Source organism: Takifugu rubripes, chromosome 13, assembly GCF_901000725.2.
Source record: "Takifugu rubripes chromosome 13, fTakRub1.2, whole genome shotgun sequence".
Lineage (NCBI taxonomy): Eukaryota > Metazoa > Chordata > Actinopteri > Tetraodontiformes > Tetraodontidae > Takifugu > Takifugu rubripes.
In genome coordinates, this window is record NC_042297.1 from 2,135,930 (window position 1) to 2,148,250 (window position 12,321).

Genomic DNA, 12,321 nt, shown 5'->3' on the forward strand with positions numbered 1-12,321 from the left:
CCAACAAAGGAAAAAACGTTGCTTTTTATATGTTGACGCAATTAGGCGCTGGTTAATTTCGAAATGCAGAAATGTTCTGGACGTGAACGCTGTAATGGACGAGGACCGAGCCGATTTGCTGACTTATGCTGCCACCTGGTGGCCGGAGTCGGTCATTAAAATCAGCGGCCGTTCCGCTCGTTCCCGCAACATCACTCAGATAGTTCCCTTAATGCGCTTCTGCCTCATTTAAGTGTCCGTTACCAACCAGAACCAGTCACATTCACTCTGATATCAACTCAAATAGTGTTGTTGGAACTAAAGATGCAAGTAACAGAGGATTTTGACCCGGTTTCAAAGCTAAACGATGCTTTTTTTTTTTTATATCATCCGTGCGTTTTTCTTTTCGTATCCCCTCCTCCCTCCATTTCAATATCTGTTTCTATGCCAGCGTGAGCAGAAGTCAAATAAAGCCGTGTTTTAATTTGGTTTTGTCAGATTCATAACACCACTTTAAAAGAACATGACATGCAAATGTGCTCAGCTGCGTTTTATTGCGAAATAATTTTCACGGGGAATGAAAGTTGCTGAGGGAATAAAAGCGTAAAAATAAAGGCGGGGGGGGAACGGGAAGGAGCCGCGTTGCACAAGCGCCGGCGCCTTATTGCATTTGTTTGCCTTCAAACTTTTCCTTTTAATTATGAGCATTAGAAGTGCCCGTGTCATTTTAGCGTCACGCTTATTGAACAAACGTCCTTTGTAATAATGGAAAATGACTCGAGCTGGAAATGAAGACCCCGCCCAACGCAGCCCCAAAGCCTCAGCAACACTCTTCTGTTTGGACACAAAGATGCAATAAGGAAGAGATAAAAAGGTGGATTTGTGCAAACCCAGTCCTGAAACCCCCAATCCAGGCCGGGTTTTCTCTCCCACCAGGCTGAAATCCACCGTCTACCTGGTGGGAGTACAAGGCCTGGGTTTGGACCCCCTGGTTGAAGCATTTCCTGTGTGTGTGTGTGTGTGTGTGTGTGTGTGTGTCCGTGGTGCTAACCTGCCTTTTGTCCTCTCTTTGGCTGTAGTGCATCTGTGGGTGGGGGAGGAGGAGCAGCCCATGACCCACGAGCCCACGCTGACCCACGACCTTGAGCTGCTGAACAGCGACCTGAACCACCCCAACAACCACAACCTCGGCGCCCCCGAGGGGCTCGACGCCCACGCCGTCAGCAAAGACTGAGGGCGTGAGGGGGAGGAGGAGGAGGAGGAGGAGGTGATGAAGGATCAATGAAGCAGTACATTATAATAAAGACTATTTAAGATGAGAAACAAAAGATATTAGAGTGGAAGTGTGAGCGTCCCCCCTCCAGGGACCGATGTGTGAGATGGACCTAGAGACTTCCGAGGCAGTACCGGCACCTTTTCCCCGCTCCCTCCCGCTCTCCTCCCTTCTCTTTTTCCTCTGACATGATTGTTTTTCCCGTCTCTCTCTTTTTTTTGTTTGTTCCCCCTGCTTTTCTTTTTCGGGGATCCAGATGAAACGGACCCGTTCGGACCCGCGCTTCCTGTCTCTGGCGCGGCGGCCTCGCTAACGTTCCCCCCCCCCGCGCGTGCTCCCGTCTCCTCCGACGGTGTAGTAGAATTCCCACCCGGCTCCCGAACTTCCCTCTCCTTTCCGAGGAAGGGGGACGGCTGTTGGTTTGGATCACGTTGTACCTGGAATGTATCCTGCTGTAGAATAGAGACTTTACAGGACTGTTGACAGAGACCAAGCACAGAACCTCTGGCTCTCCCACCGGCCGCCAGTATTTAAGCCCCTCCCCCCCCATCATGGCGGAAGGACAAGGCCCCATATGACAATCTAAACCCAAGGCAGTGATGTTCCAATAGTCGACGGTGGTGGTGCTAACATGATTGTGCAGAATAATTAGTACTTAATAATGTTCCATCCCATAATCAGGCCTCCACCTGCTTCCTTTGTCTCTTGTTCCGTGTATTCCAGCGCCGCCGCCGCCGCCGTAGAGTGTACATAGAGAGGTCTACAGTAGTTCAACAGTGGAAAAAATGTTAACACTCGCGACACAGAGAAGCGAACGCGAGTGGCGGTCGTTCCCGCCGCCGCGCGAGGCGGGCGACCTTCTTCCACGACTCCGCCGGGGAGGCTCACGAAAGGAGAAAAGTCCCTTTTCTCCGCCGCCCTCCCACAGATTCTACTCACTCCTGGCGTCGACCTCAAGGACTCTGGCGTCGCAGGTGTTCCTGAAATACTGCCACTGATCATTGTTGCACAGTGTTACTTACTACTGAAAATGGTTTGATGTATTTACTTTAAGATGAGAAGAAAAAAAACACACACACACACACAAAAAAAAAGACCCGACAACTGGAAAACAGCATATTGTGTATAGCATTAGATACGAGTACTCTGTTATTGCTTCAAAGCTATGTAGCTGTGCTAGCCTGTAGGATGTAGGGTTGATTTTATTTGGGACTTTTATATGTACTGTACATTAATGCCTTCTCCATTTAAAAAAGAAGAAAAAAGAGGAAAAAGATGACAATCGTCTCCTGTGCTGAAAACATATTTGCCCCATATATACAGAATGAATAGAGGGACTTTAACCTTTCTTATTATCAGTTTGTTTTGGTTTCTCCCAAGTATTTTGCACTGTGATAGTATTACAAATCCAACTTAACAGTTCAAAACTAGCTTAACTAACTAATCTGAAGGTGTGTGTCTGTGTGTCCCTTGGCATTGTGAAATGTTTCTACGTCATTTTTTGTGAACCCAGAGAACATTCTAATGTACAGTTCAAATATGATACTTCTTTATCTTCCTTTCATCGACCTCTATACTGTCTGTGGCTTTGACAACTTGTTACGCAGGTATGTTTATTTGACGCTAATACTCTCCCGACCTGCAGCGCACGTCCGCGCTCGCCACAAGTTCCAACCGCGCGAGCGTGTCGCACCTCCCGACGTGCACGCTCATCCACTCACGATGACTGAGTTGTGTAGATTACAATTAACCGATATTTTATATATATGGACACACCAGGAAAGGAGGGGATTCGAACCTCATCTAACATGAGAGGTGAGATCTTCACAGGCTGCGTGAAGGGAGGAATTCAGGACGTGGGCTCTGAGCAAGGCACCGGCCACGGGTCTGAACTCGCCACTCCCAGGGGTGTAAAGACCAGGGATTGATTGTGAGGCTCTCTGAACCAGCTATAACGAGCATTCCACCCACATATTGTGTTAAAAAAAGACAAAAAAAAAGGTGTCTTGTGAGCTGAACACTCTTTATGTTTCGCTGTACCCTCATGGCAGATGCTTCGTTTTGTAACTACTGAACTGTACTTATAGTAAAAATAAAATGTATTCAAACTAACACGGGCGGCACGCGCCCCCTGCCTGGTCTCATCTCTGTGGCTGCAGGAGGTGCTTCACACACACACTCCTCCTCACCTTACAGGTCTTCAGCTACCCTCATGGCTTCAGTTAGTCTCATGGCTTCATTTACCCTCATGGCTTCAGCTATCCTCATGTCTTCAGGTAGTCTCATGTCTTCAGTTAGTCTCATGTCTTCAGTCACTCTCATGTCTTCAGTTAGTCTCATGTCTTCAGTCACTCTCATGTCTTCAGTCACTCTCATGTCTTCAGTTAGTCTCATGTCTTCAGGTAGTCTCATGTCTTCAGTTAGTCTCATGTCTTCAGTTAGTCTCATGTCTACAGTCAGTCTCATGTCTTCAGTCACTCTCATGTCTTCAGGTAGTCTCATGTCTTCAGTTAGTCTCATGTCTTCAGTTAGTCTCATGTCTCATGTCTTCAGTCACTCTCATGTCTTCAGTCACTCTCATGTCTTCAGTTAGTCTCATGTCTTCAGGTAGTCTCATGTCTTCAGGTAGTCTCATGTCTTCAGTTAGTCTCATGTCTCATGTCTTCAGTCACTCTCATGTCTTCAGTCACTCTCATGTCTTCAGTTAGTCTCATGTCTTCAGGTAGTCTCATGTCTTCAGTTAGTCTCATGTCTTCAGTTAGTCTCATGTCTTCAGTTAGTCTCATGTCTACAGTCAGTCTCATGTCTTCAGTCACTCTCATGTCTTCAGGTAGTCTCATGTCTTCAGCTACCCTCATGTCTTCAGTTAGTCCCATGTCTTCAGTTAGTCTCATGTCTTCAGCTACCCTCATGTCTTCATTTACCCTCATGTCTTCATTTACCCTCATGTATTCAGTCACTCTCATGGCTTCAGTTAGTCTCAGGTCTTCAGGTAGTCTCATGTCTTCAGTCACTCACATGTCTTCAGGTAGTCTCATGTCTTCAGTTAGTCTCATGTCTTCAGTTAGTCTCATGTCTTCAGTTAGTCTCATGTCTTCATTTACCCTCATGTCTTCATTTACCCTCATGTATTCAGTCACTCTCATGGCTTCAGTTAGTCTCATGTCTTCATTTAGTCTCTTGTCTTCATTTAGTCTCATGTATTCAGTCACTCTCATGGCTTCAGTTAGTCTCATGTCTTCAGATACCCTCATGGCTTCAGTTAGTCTCATGTCTTCAGTTAGTCTCATGTCTTCAGGTAGTCTCATGGCTTCAGTTAGTCTCATGTCTTCAGTTAGTCTCATGTCTTCATTTAGTCTCATGTCTTCATTTAGTCTCATGTCTCCAGGTAGTCTCATGTCTTCATTTAGTCTCATGTCTTCATTTAGTCTCATGTCTTCATTTACCCTCATGTCTTCATTTACCCTCATGTATTCATTTAGTCTCATGTCTCCAGGTAGTCTCATGTCTTCATTTAGTCTCATGGCTTCAGTTAGTCTCATGTCTACAGTCAGTCTCATGTCTTCAGTCACTCTCATGTCTTCAGGTAGTCTCATGTCTTCAGTTAGTCTCATGTCTTCAGCTACCCTCATGTCTTCAGTTAGTCTCATGTCTTCAGTTAGTCTCATGTCTTCAGCTACCCTCATGTCTTCAGTTAGTCTCATGTCTTCAGTTAGTCTCATGTCTTCATTTACCCTCATGTCTTCATTTACCCTCATGTCTTCAGTTAGTCTCATGTCTTCATTTACCCTCATGTCTTCATTTACCCTCATGTATTCAGTCACTCTCATGGCTTCAGTTAGTCTCATGTCTTCATTTAGTCTCATGTCTTCAGGTAGTCTCATGTCTTCATTTAGTCTCTTGTCTTCATTTAGTCTCAAGTATTCAGTCACTCTCATGGCTTCAGTTAGTCTCATGTCTTCAGTTAGTCTCATGTCTTCAGTTATCCTCATGTCTTTATTTATCCTCATGTCTTCAGTTATCCTCATGTCTTCAGTTATCCTCATGTCTTCAGTTATTCTCATGTCTTTATTTATCCTCATGTCTTCAGTTATCCTCATGTCTTCAGTTAGTCTCATGTCTTCAGTTAGTCTCATGTCTTTATTTATCCTCATGTCTTCAGTTATCCTCATGTCTTCAGTTACCCTCATGTCTTCAGTTATCCTCATGTCTTCAGTTATTCTCATGTCTTCAGTTACCCTCATGTCTTTATTTATCCTCATGTCTTCAGTTATCCTCATGTCTTCAGTTAGTCTCATGTCTTCAGTTAGTCTCATGTCTTCAGTTATCCTCATGTCTTCCTTTATCCTCATGTCTTCAGTTATCCTCATGTCTTCATTTATCCAAATTATTTCAAATCATAACAACTTTTGTGTGTTCCTGTAGCAGCTACATATGGACTACCACAATACTCTCTATATTCTACCAGCATAGTGAGGACATTTTGGCTGGTCCCTAACCTTAAAGGACTGTCTGAGTGACAAGACATGGTTATAAGATTGAGGTTAGTGTCGGGTTTAGAAATGGGTCGGTTTGGGATGGTTACAGTCCTGACCTGGGGAATGTATTATATCAATGACCGTCCTCACAAAGATACAAGTACAAGGACGTGTGTGTCTGTGATTGAGCCCATGCTAACAATGTTAGTAGAGTGAATGAATCCAAAAACAGGTTCTTGTGGATGCAGATTGATTGATCCACCAGCAGGGGGCGGCAGTGAAGCGGCGCTTCCATCCTCCCGGTCTCAGACGAGAACAGCAGGACAACAGCTGGTTCGATGTCCTGAGGACAGAAAGCCCATTTTCACACGTTTGCTTCGCCCTGACAATAATAACAATACAATAACATGATGTATGCAAATTACAATGTAAAAGAATTAAAAAAAAACAAGCTAAAATTATATAAAATAAGCTCGTAGGCCGATGTTAATCAATGAAAACATCACATTCTGTCTTTTTAAAATTATTAAATGAACATGGAAGAAAATCACAAACTTCATAGAATTTACATTATTTTAAGGTTGAGTGTTTGTGCCGGATGAGACCTTGGACGTCTCTTCGACCCCCCATCAGAGGTGCTGCGATGATGAATCCTCCCAGTTTCCCGTCTCCATGGTGATCTCCCACCTACAATCATCCCAGATCAACATGAACTGTTTCAACCATCTTTGACATCAGGCACAGCAGGACAGCATCCAGGGACGGAACCACCCACCTTTATCCAAGTTTCTCCTAAACAGGAGTAACACTAACCATGGTGGGCAGCAGGTGTGACACAAACAGCAGTTAGGAGGAGAATTATTACCCTCTAAATATTACCCTCTAAATATGACGAGCTCAGCAAATCTGAATGGTGCAGCTGCACACGAGAACGCTCGTGAACGTTGAGCATTGCCACAAATGTGTTGAAAAATGCCCCAGAAATCAAGTTTTAACCACTTTTATCATCATCCAAAAAGGCAAAATATGACCAAATGTCCGATTGTCTGCGTGGTTGTATGCTGCCCAGGTCAAAGCCTGAATAATATTATACGATATACAAAATAATCAAATAGTAATAGATATAATGTAATAATAATATTCACATGTGTTTTTTAAACTTAACCAGCTCCGTTGAAGCAGCTCAACCATCCTGTGTTTGTTCACAATAATTTGTCATTTTAAAATAACATTTGCCGCTCGTCCTTCGCACCTCCCTCCTCTTTCCTTTGCTTCTTTCCTTTCCTTTACTTTGCTTCTTTCCTTTCCTTTCATTTGCTTCCACTCTGCATGTTCTTCAGGCTTTCGCACACATCTTTGTGATGATTGTCTTTGTGAGGACTGAAGTGTTGAGGATGATGATCTGCAGCCGCAGCAGTTGTGTCAGTCACTGGATGGTCTTTGAGCAGATGGTGACCTGCACATGAACTTGCTTTTGCTGCTCATTTGTTCAGCTACCTCTAATTTCCCCTCCCTCTCCGCAAGGGCCGCAGCAGGAGTGCTGTCATGACGGCACTCCACCACTAGAGGGCGAAAGAGACCGGGATCAAAACACAGCTGCCAGTAATAACACACACACACACACACACACACACACACTCACACACACGCGCGCGCACACACACACACACGCGCACACAAATAAACAGGGGTGATTTTAAGAGGGTGTCAATCTGTAGAATGCGTTTATTTATTTATTATTATTAAAAGTTAAAGTGAATTGTGATTAAAAGTGATTATTAAAAAGCATGAACGGTACCACAAAAGTGAAGAGCCACAATCAAGCTTTCAGATATGTAAACTATTTGGAGAAGAAAATATAAATACAATTATAGGCCGTTTATTACTTATCACAGTGTTGAAATGACTTATTTATTTAGTGATTAATACTGTATTAATGAGCCTCAAAAGTGACCCTTTTTTATCATACTTTTCCAATAAATTCCAGTTAAAACACAAACCTGTTCCTCAATTTTCCAAAGGAATGTGAATAATCAGAGTTCAGACTGTAGCTTGTTGGTTAAAGATGCTTTTTTTTTACTCCTAAAATAAAACAAACTAGCAGCTGAAACACACTCGGACTTTTAAAAGAAGGTTAATCAGCTAAATCAGGAGCTCTGATTTGAAGTTAATGCTGATCTAACAGCTTGTCCCCTCATTCTCATACCGTGTGTGTGTGTGTGTGTGTGTGTGTGCGTGTGTGTTTCATGCCGGCCTCCCTCTTTCCCTCTCCTCAGCTCTTATGAATCGATGATCATGTGGTGTAAGGGAGATAGATGGCCCCCAGCTCCATCTTGTCTCCTCTAATTGTAAAATATTAGTTACATTAGACTCTGCTCCATGATTAATGGAACTTATTTGGAGGGTGGACTCTTCCACACAGACTCTTTCTTCCTCTTTTTCTTTCTTTCTTTCTTTCATTCTTTCTTTCTTTCTTTTTTTCGGGGCCTCCAAAGTGTCTTCCGGAAAGAATTGAGTGATTCTGCTGAAAGGGGACAAACAGGCTTCCTCCAGCCCGGCAGGAAGGAGAGAAGGAGGAATGCAGATAAGCAAAGGGGGGGCAGCTTAGGGAGCTGGGGGTAAATAACCTCCCGGGGAGGCTTTTAAAAGTTAGGGTGGACTTGGATAAAAGAAGGGATTGACTCTGCTCCGGGGATAATTCTGAGTCCGATTATTCTGTGTGTGGAAAAATGCAAAACATGGTCCAGTTTTGATCATGTTTACACGATGATCCCTGTGAAAAGAGATGGTTTTCTAAAATACTGATGAGCTAAAATCATCCCGGGTGGAGGAGTTCACACAGTCACCCTTAACTTTAGTTCTGGGGAACTTTTCACACACAAACAGGAAATGATGTCATCCTGCAGATTCATCAATGCACTTTCATTTTAACAGAGAATATTCCTATTCTTAAGGGGACATCATCCATCCATCCATCCATCCATCCATCCATCCATCCATCCATCCATCCATCCCTCCTTCCCTCCTTCCATCATCCATCCATCCATCCACCCACCCACCCACCCACCCATCCATCCCTCCCTCCCTCCCTCCCTCCATCCATCCACCCATCATCCATCCATCCATCCATCCATCCATCCATCCATCCATCCATCCATCCATCCATCCACCCACCCACCCACCATCCATCCATCCATCCATCCCTCCCTCCATCCATCCATCCACCCATCATCCATCCATCCATCCATCCATCCATCCATCCATCCATCCATCCACCCATCCACCCATCCATCCATCCATCCACCCACCCACCCACCCACCCATCCATCCATCCATCCATCCACCCATCCATCCATCCATCCATCCATCCATCCATCCATCCATCCACCCCACCCATCCATCCATCCATCCATCCATCCACCCATCCATCCATCCCTCCCTCCCTCCCTCCCTCTCTCTGTTTGTCATCACTTTCCTCAACTTTCCTCAGTCGTGACTCCAGCTGGTCTTGAGGTCGGGGGGAGGTCACCATGATGAATGCAGCACAGCAGCTGAAGCTCTTTGTGTCAGAATGTGAGTGAGAAGCAGGTGGCTCCCATATCGATCAACTGCCATCACACACACACACGCACACACACACACACACACACACACACACACACACACACACACACACACACTAAACTAAGCTAAGCTAAGCTAAGCTACTAAACAACTCGGGGTGATGAAAGTTTTCTAACATATTAGAAAAGCTTCTCCAGCCCTGCGCCGGGTCACCTTTAAGAGATGCGGGGGTCCGACGTCACCTCTGGGGGTGGAAAGTTGAATTCTTCATGCAAATCAAGGACACGGCAAGAAGCAAAGTTTGAGCGCAGGCTTGAAAGGCATCAAATGCAGAAAGAGAAGAAGAGATGAAGACAGAAAGGAAGAATCTGCTATTTTGAGTTCTTTTTAACAGGTCCTGCTGGTGGAGCAATTAATAATCTAGTTCAGTATTTAACATGGGACCTAGTCCCTGGTGGGGGCATTTTAGCTGGCTTTGATGCTGAAAGAGCTTCTTCCCCTAAGCCCCTCTCCCCCTCAGTTCCTCTTTTCTCCTTAAGTGCCTCCGCTGGTGTTATTTTTATGTTGGTTTTCTTTAGTTAGTTGGGAAACAGACCAAATGACTATTCCCCAAACTTCAGTCCAATTTTCTATCAAACCAACAGCGTGTTCAGGGAAAATTTCAAAATCACACGAGACGATCTAAAAAAGGACAAATTCCCTCCAGGCTGTTTGATGTACTCCAAACATATTTATTCTTAAAGGCGTGTTTGCATTTAGCCATAAAACAGGGAAGCAGCAGCCATTTGAAAGGCAGCACCTCGCTGGTCGCCATCCGCTCTTCCGCCAGGACTTTTTATCACTTTGACTCATAATTGACTCGTAAATTTCACTACAAATAATAATAAATGTGAACCTTCCACTCTCTCCGTGGACAGAGCCCGGGACCAGTATTTATTGTTCTACTCAAACAATATCTGAGGAACGCCTGAATAATTAACACGCAGGCTTCAGCAGGACAGTGATCCACGTTCAGCTCTTTTGGTCGGTCCAACACCAGAACTTAAAGCTAGTTTTGAGTCCACGTGGACACCGGCACTCCCTTCACTCCAGGTGGAACCTGCTAACAGCATCCAGTAATGCTGCTCTGCTGCTCTGCCCCTGGACGTCGAGGCTCCTCTGCCCCTAAAGAATTATAGCTGGACCTATATCTGCACGGATGTGCGACCACGCGGCGTATTTACAGACATTATATTTGACCGTGACCGTAAACCCATCCTTTACCACTTATCCGGGGTCGGGTCGTGGGGGCAACAGCCTAAGGAGAGAAGCCCAGACTTCCCTCTCCCCAGCTACCTCTTCCAGCTCATCCGGGGGGATGCCCAGGTGTTCCCAGACCAGTTGAGAGACATAGTCTCTCCAACGTGTCCTGGGTCTTCCCGGGGGTCTCCTACCGGAGGGACATGCCCTGAACACCTCACCAGGGAGGCGTCCAGGGGGCATCCTGACTAGATACCCAAGCCCCCTCATCTGGCTCCTCTCTATGCGGAGGAGCAGCGGCTCTACTCCGAGCTCCTCCCGGATGGCAGAGCTTCTCCCCCTCTCTAAGGGAGAGCCCAGCCACTCTACGGAGGAAGCTCATTTCAGCCGCTTGTACCCGTGATCTTGTTCTTTCGGTCATTACCCAAAGCTCATGACCATAGGTGAGGGGAGGAACGAAGATCCACCGGTAAATCATGGATGGACGTAAACATCAACAGAGACAAAAGCATGAGACACGTGCGCAGACGGGCCAGTTGGCACTGGTGTGTGTGAATGTTTGTGTGCGAAGGTGTTGCTGCAGTTTGCTGAGTAATCGGAGAGCCTCGTGCAGGTTGGTGGACAGATGGTGTAACACATTTAATTGCTCGCACCTTCTGTCCGCCTGGATGTTCTGTGCTGCTCAGGCTGTCTCATCGTCTCCACACCAAACTTTGAGCTTAATAATCCTTAACGACTGACTCGTTATTACATTCTTCTGGGTTCAGTTTCAGAACGATAAATACACACAGATATAGGGTTTGGGTCATGCATACGTATCACAATGTAGAGAGTTGGGAGTGAATACTCGTAGGAAAGGAGACGATAGCAACATATAAATGGAAATGCTAAAGCTAAAAAGAAATAAGAGACTGAAGAAGAAAAGGAAAAGAAAATGAGCGTGAGGGACAGTCAACCATACTTGACCTCCAACAGAGCATATGGCTGTGTGCGCGTGTGTGTGTGTGTGCGTGTGTGTGTGTGTGTGCACTGTGGGGAGGGGGCTGATGGATCTAAATAATTGCACTGGCTGACGGGGCACATGTACAGCAGGTGAAACACGGGTGTGTTTGCGACAATGGTGCATTAGTGTCATATGCAGAACAAACACACACACACACACACACACACTTCTCCTTCTGCCCTCCTCCTCGCTCCCCCAATCCCACCCCCCCTCTCTCTGATCTCCATGCACAGGGCCTTAGGGGGTTAATTAACAGGCTGAGATAATGCCACACTAATGAAAACAAGACCACTGTTTCTCCTTTTGCTCTCTGTCTGCCTCCCTTTTCCCCTCCATTTCCCCTCACTTCTTCCTCAGGGTTATTCTTTCTTTTTCTATTCATAAAGCACCCCAGTAAGGCGGCCAGGATCATGCGCTTCATGAGGACAGGAGGAATAACACGCTACGTTTTTGAGTACATGTGTACCACACATTTCACATGATGTCACTGGTGGATCCCATCAGCGGAAAAGAATCAAAGCGGGGCGACGGGGACGTTGGAAAGGCTGTGAGCTTGAAGGAAGTCCACTCCTCCAGGCAGTAAAGAGCGATGCTGAGGGTGGTTAGTTCTGCATGCCTTTAACGTGTGTGCACGACCTCAGGCACCAGGAACAAATAACAGGGGGAGCATTAATTGTGTGCTGGTGACATACAGTGAGGCACCGTTTGGACCTTTGGACATTCTAAATGTGCGTTATTCTCCAGATTGAAACATTCCTTTCAAATATAGTACAATAATTCGATGT

The 12,321-nt window shown here is 45.5% G+C and overlaps 1 protein-coding gene across 12 annotated transcripts in view; it reads left to right on the top strand.

Annotated features, from left to right (window-relative positions):
* Window positions 1–3,364, top strand: part of znf536 (zinc finger protein 536) — a 137,000-nt gene extending 133,636 nt beyond the window's left edge. For all 12 annotated transcript variants that reach the window (XM_029845980.1, XM_029845975.1, XM_029845976.1 and 9 more), the window contains one exon: window positions 1,059–3,364. In XM_029845980.1, the coding sequence (XP_029701840.1) occupies window positions 1,059–1,213 (155 nt within the window). In that variant the 3' untranslated portion in view covers window positions 1,214–3,364. The remainder of the gene's footprint in view (window positions 1–1,058) is intronic.
* Window positions 3,365–12,321: the final 8,957 nt, after the last annotated feature.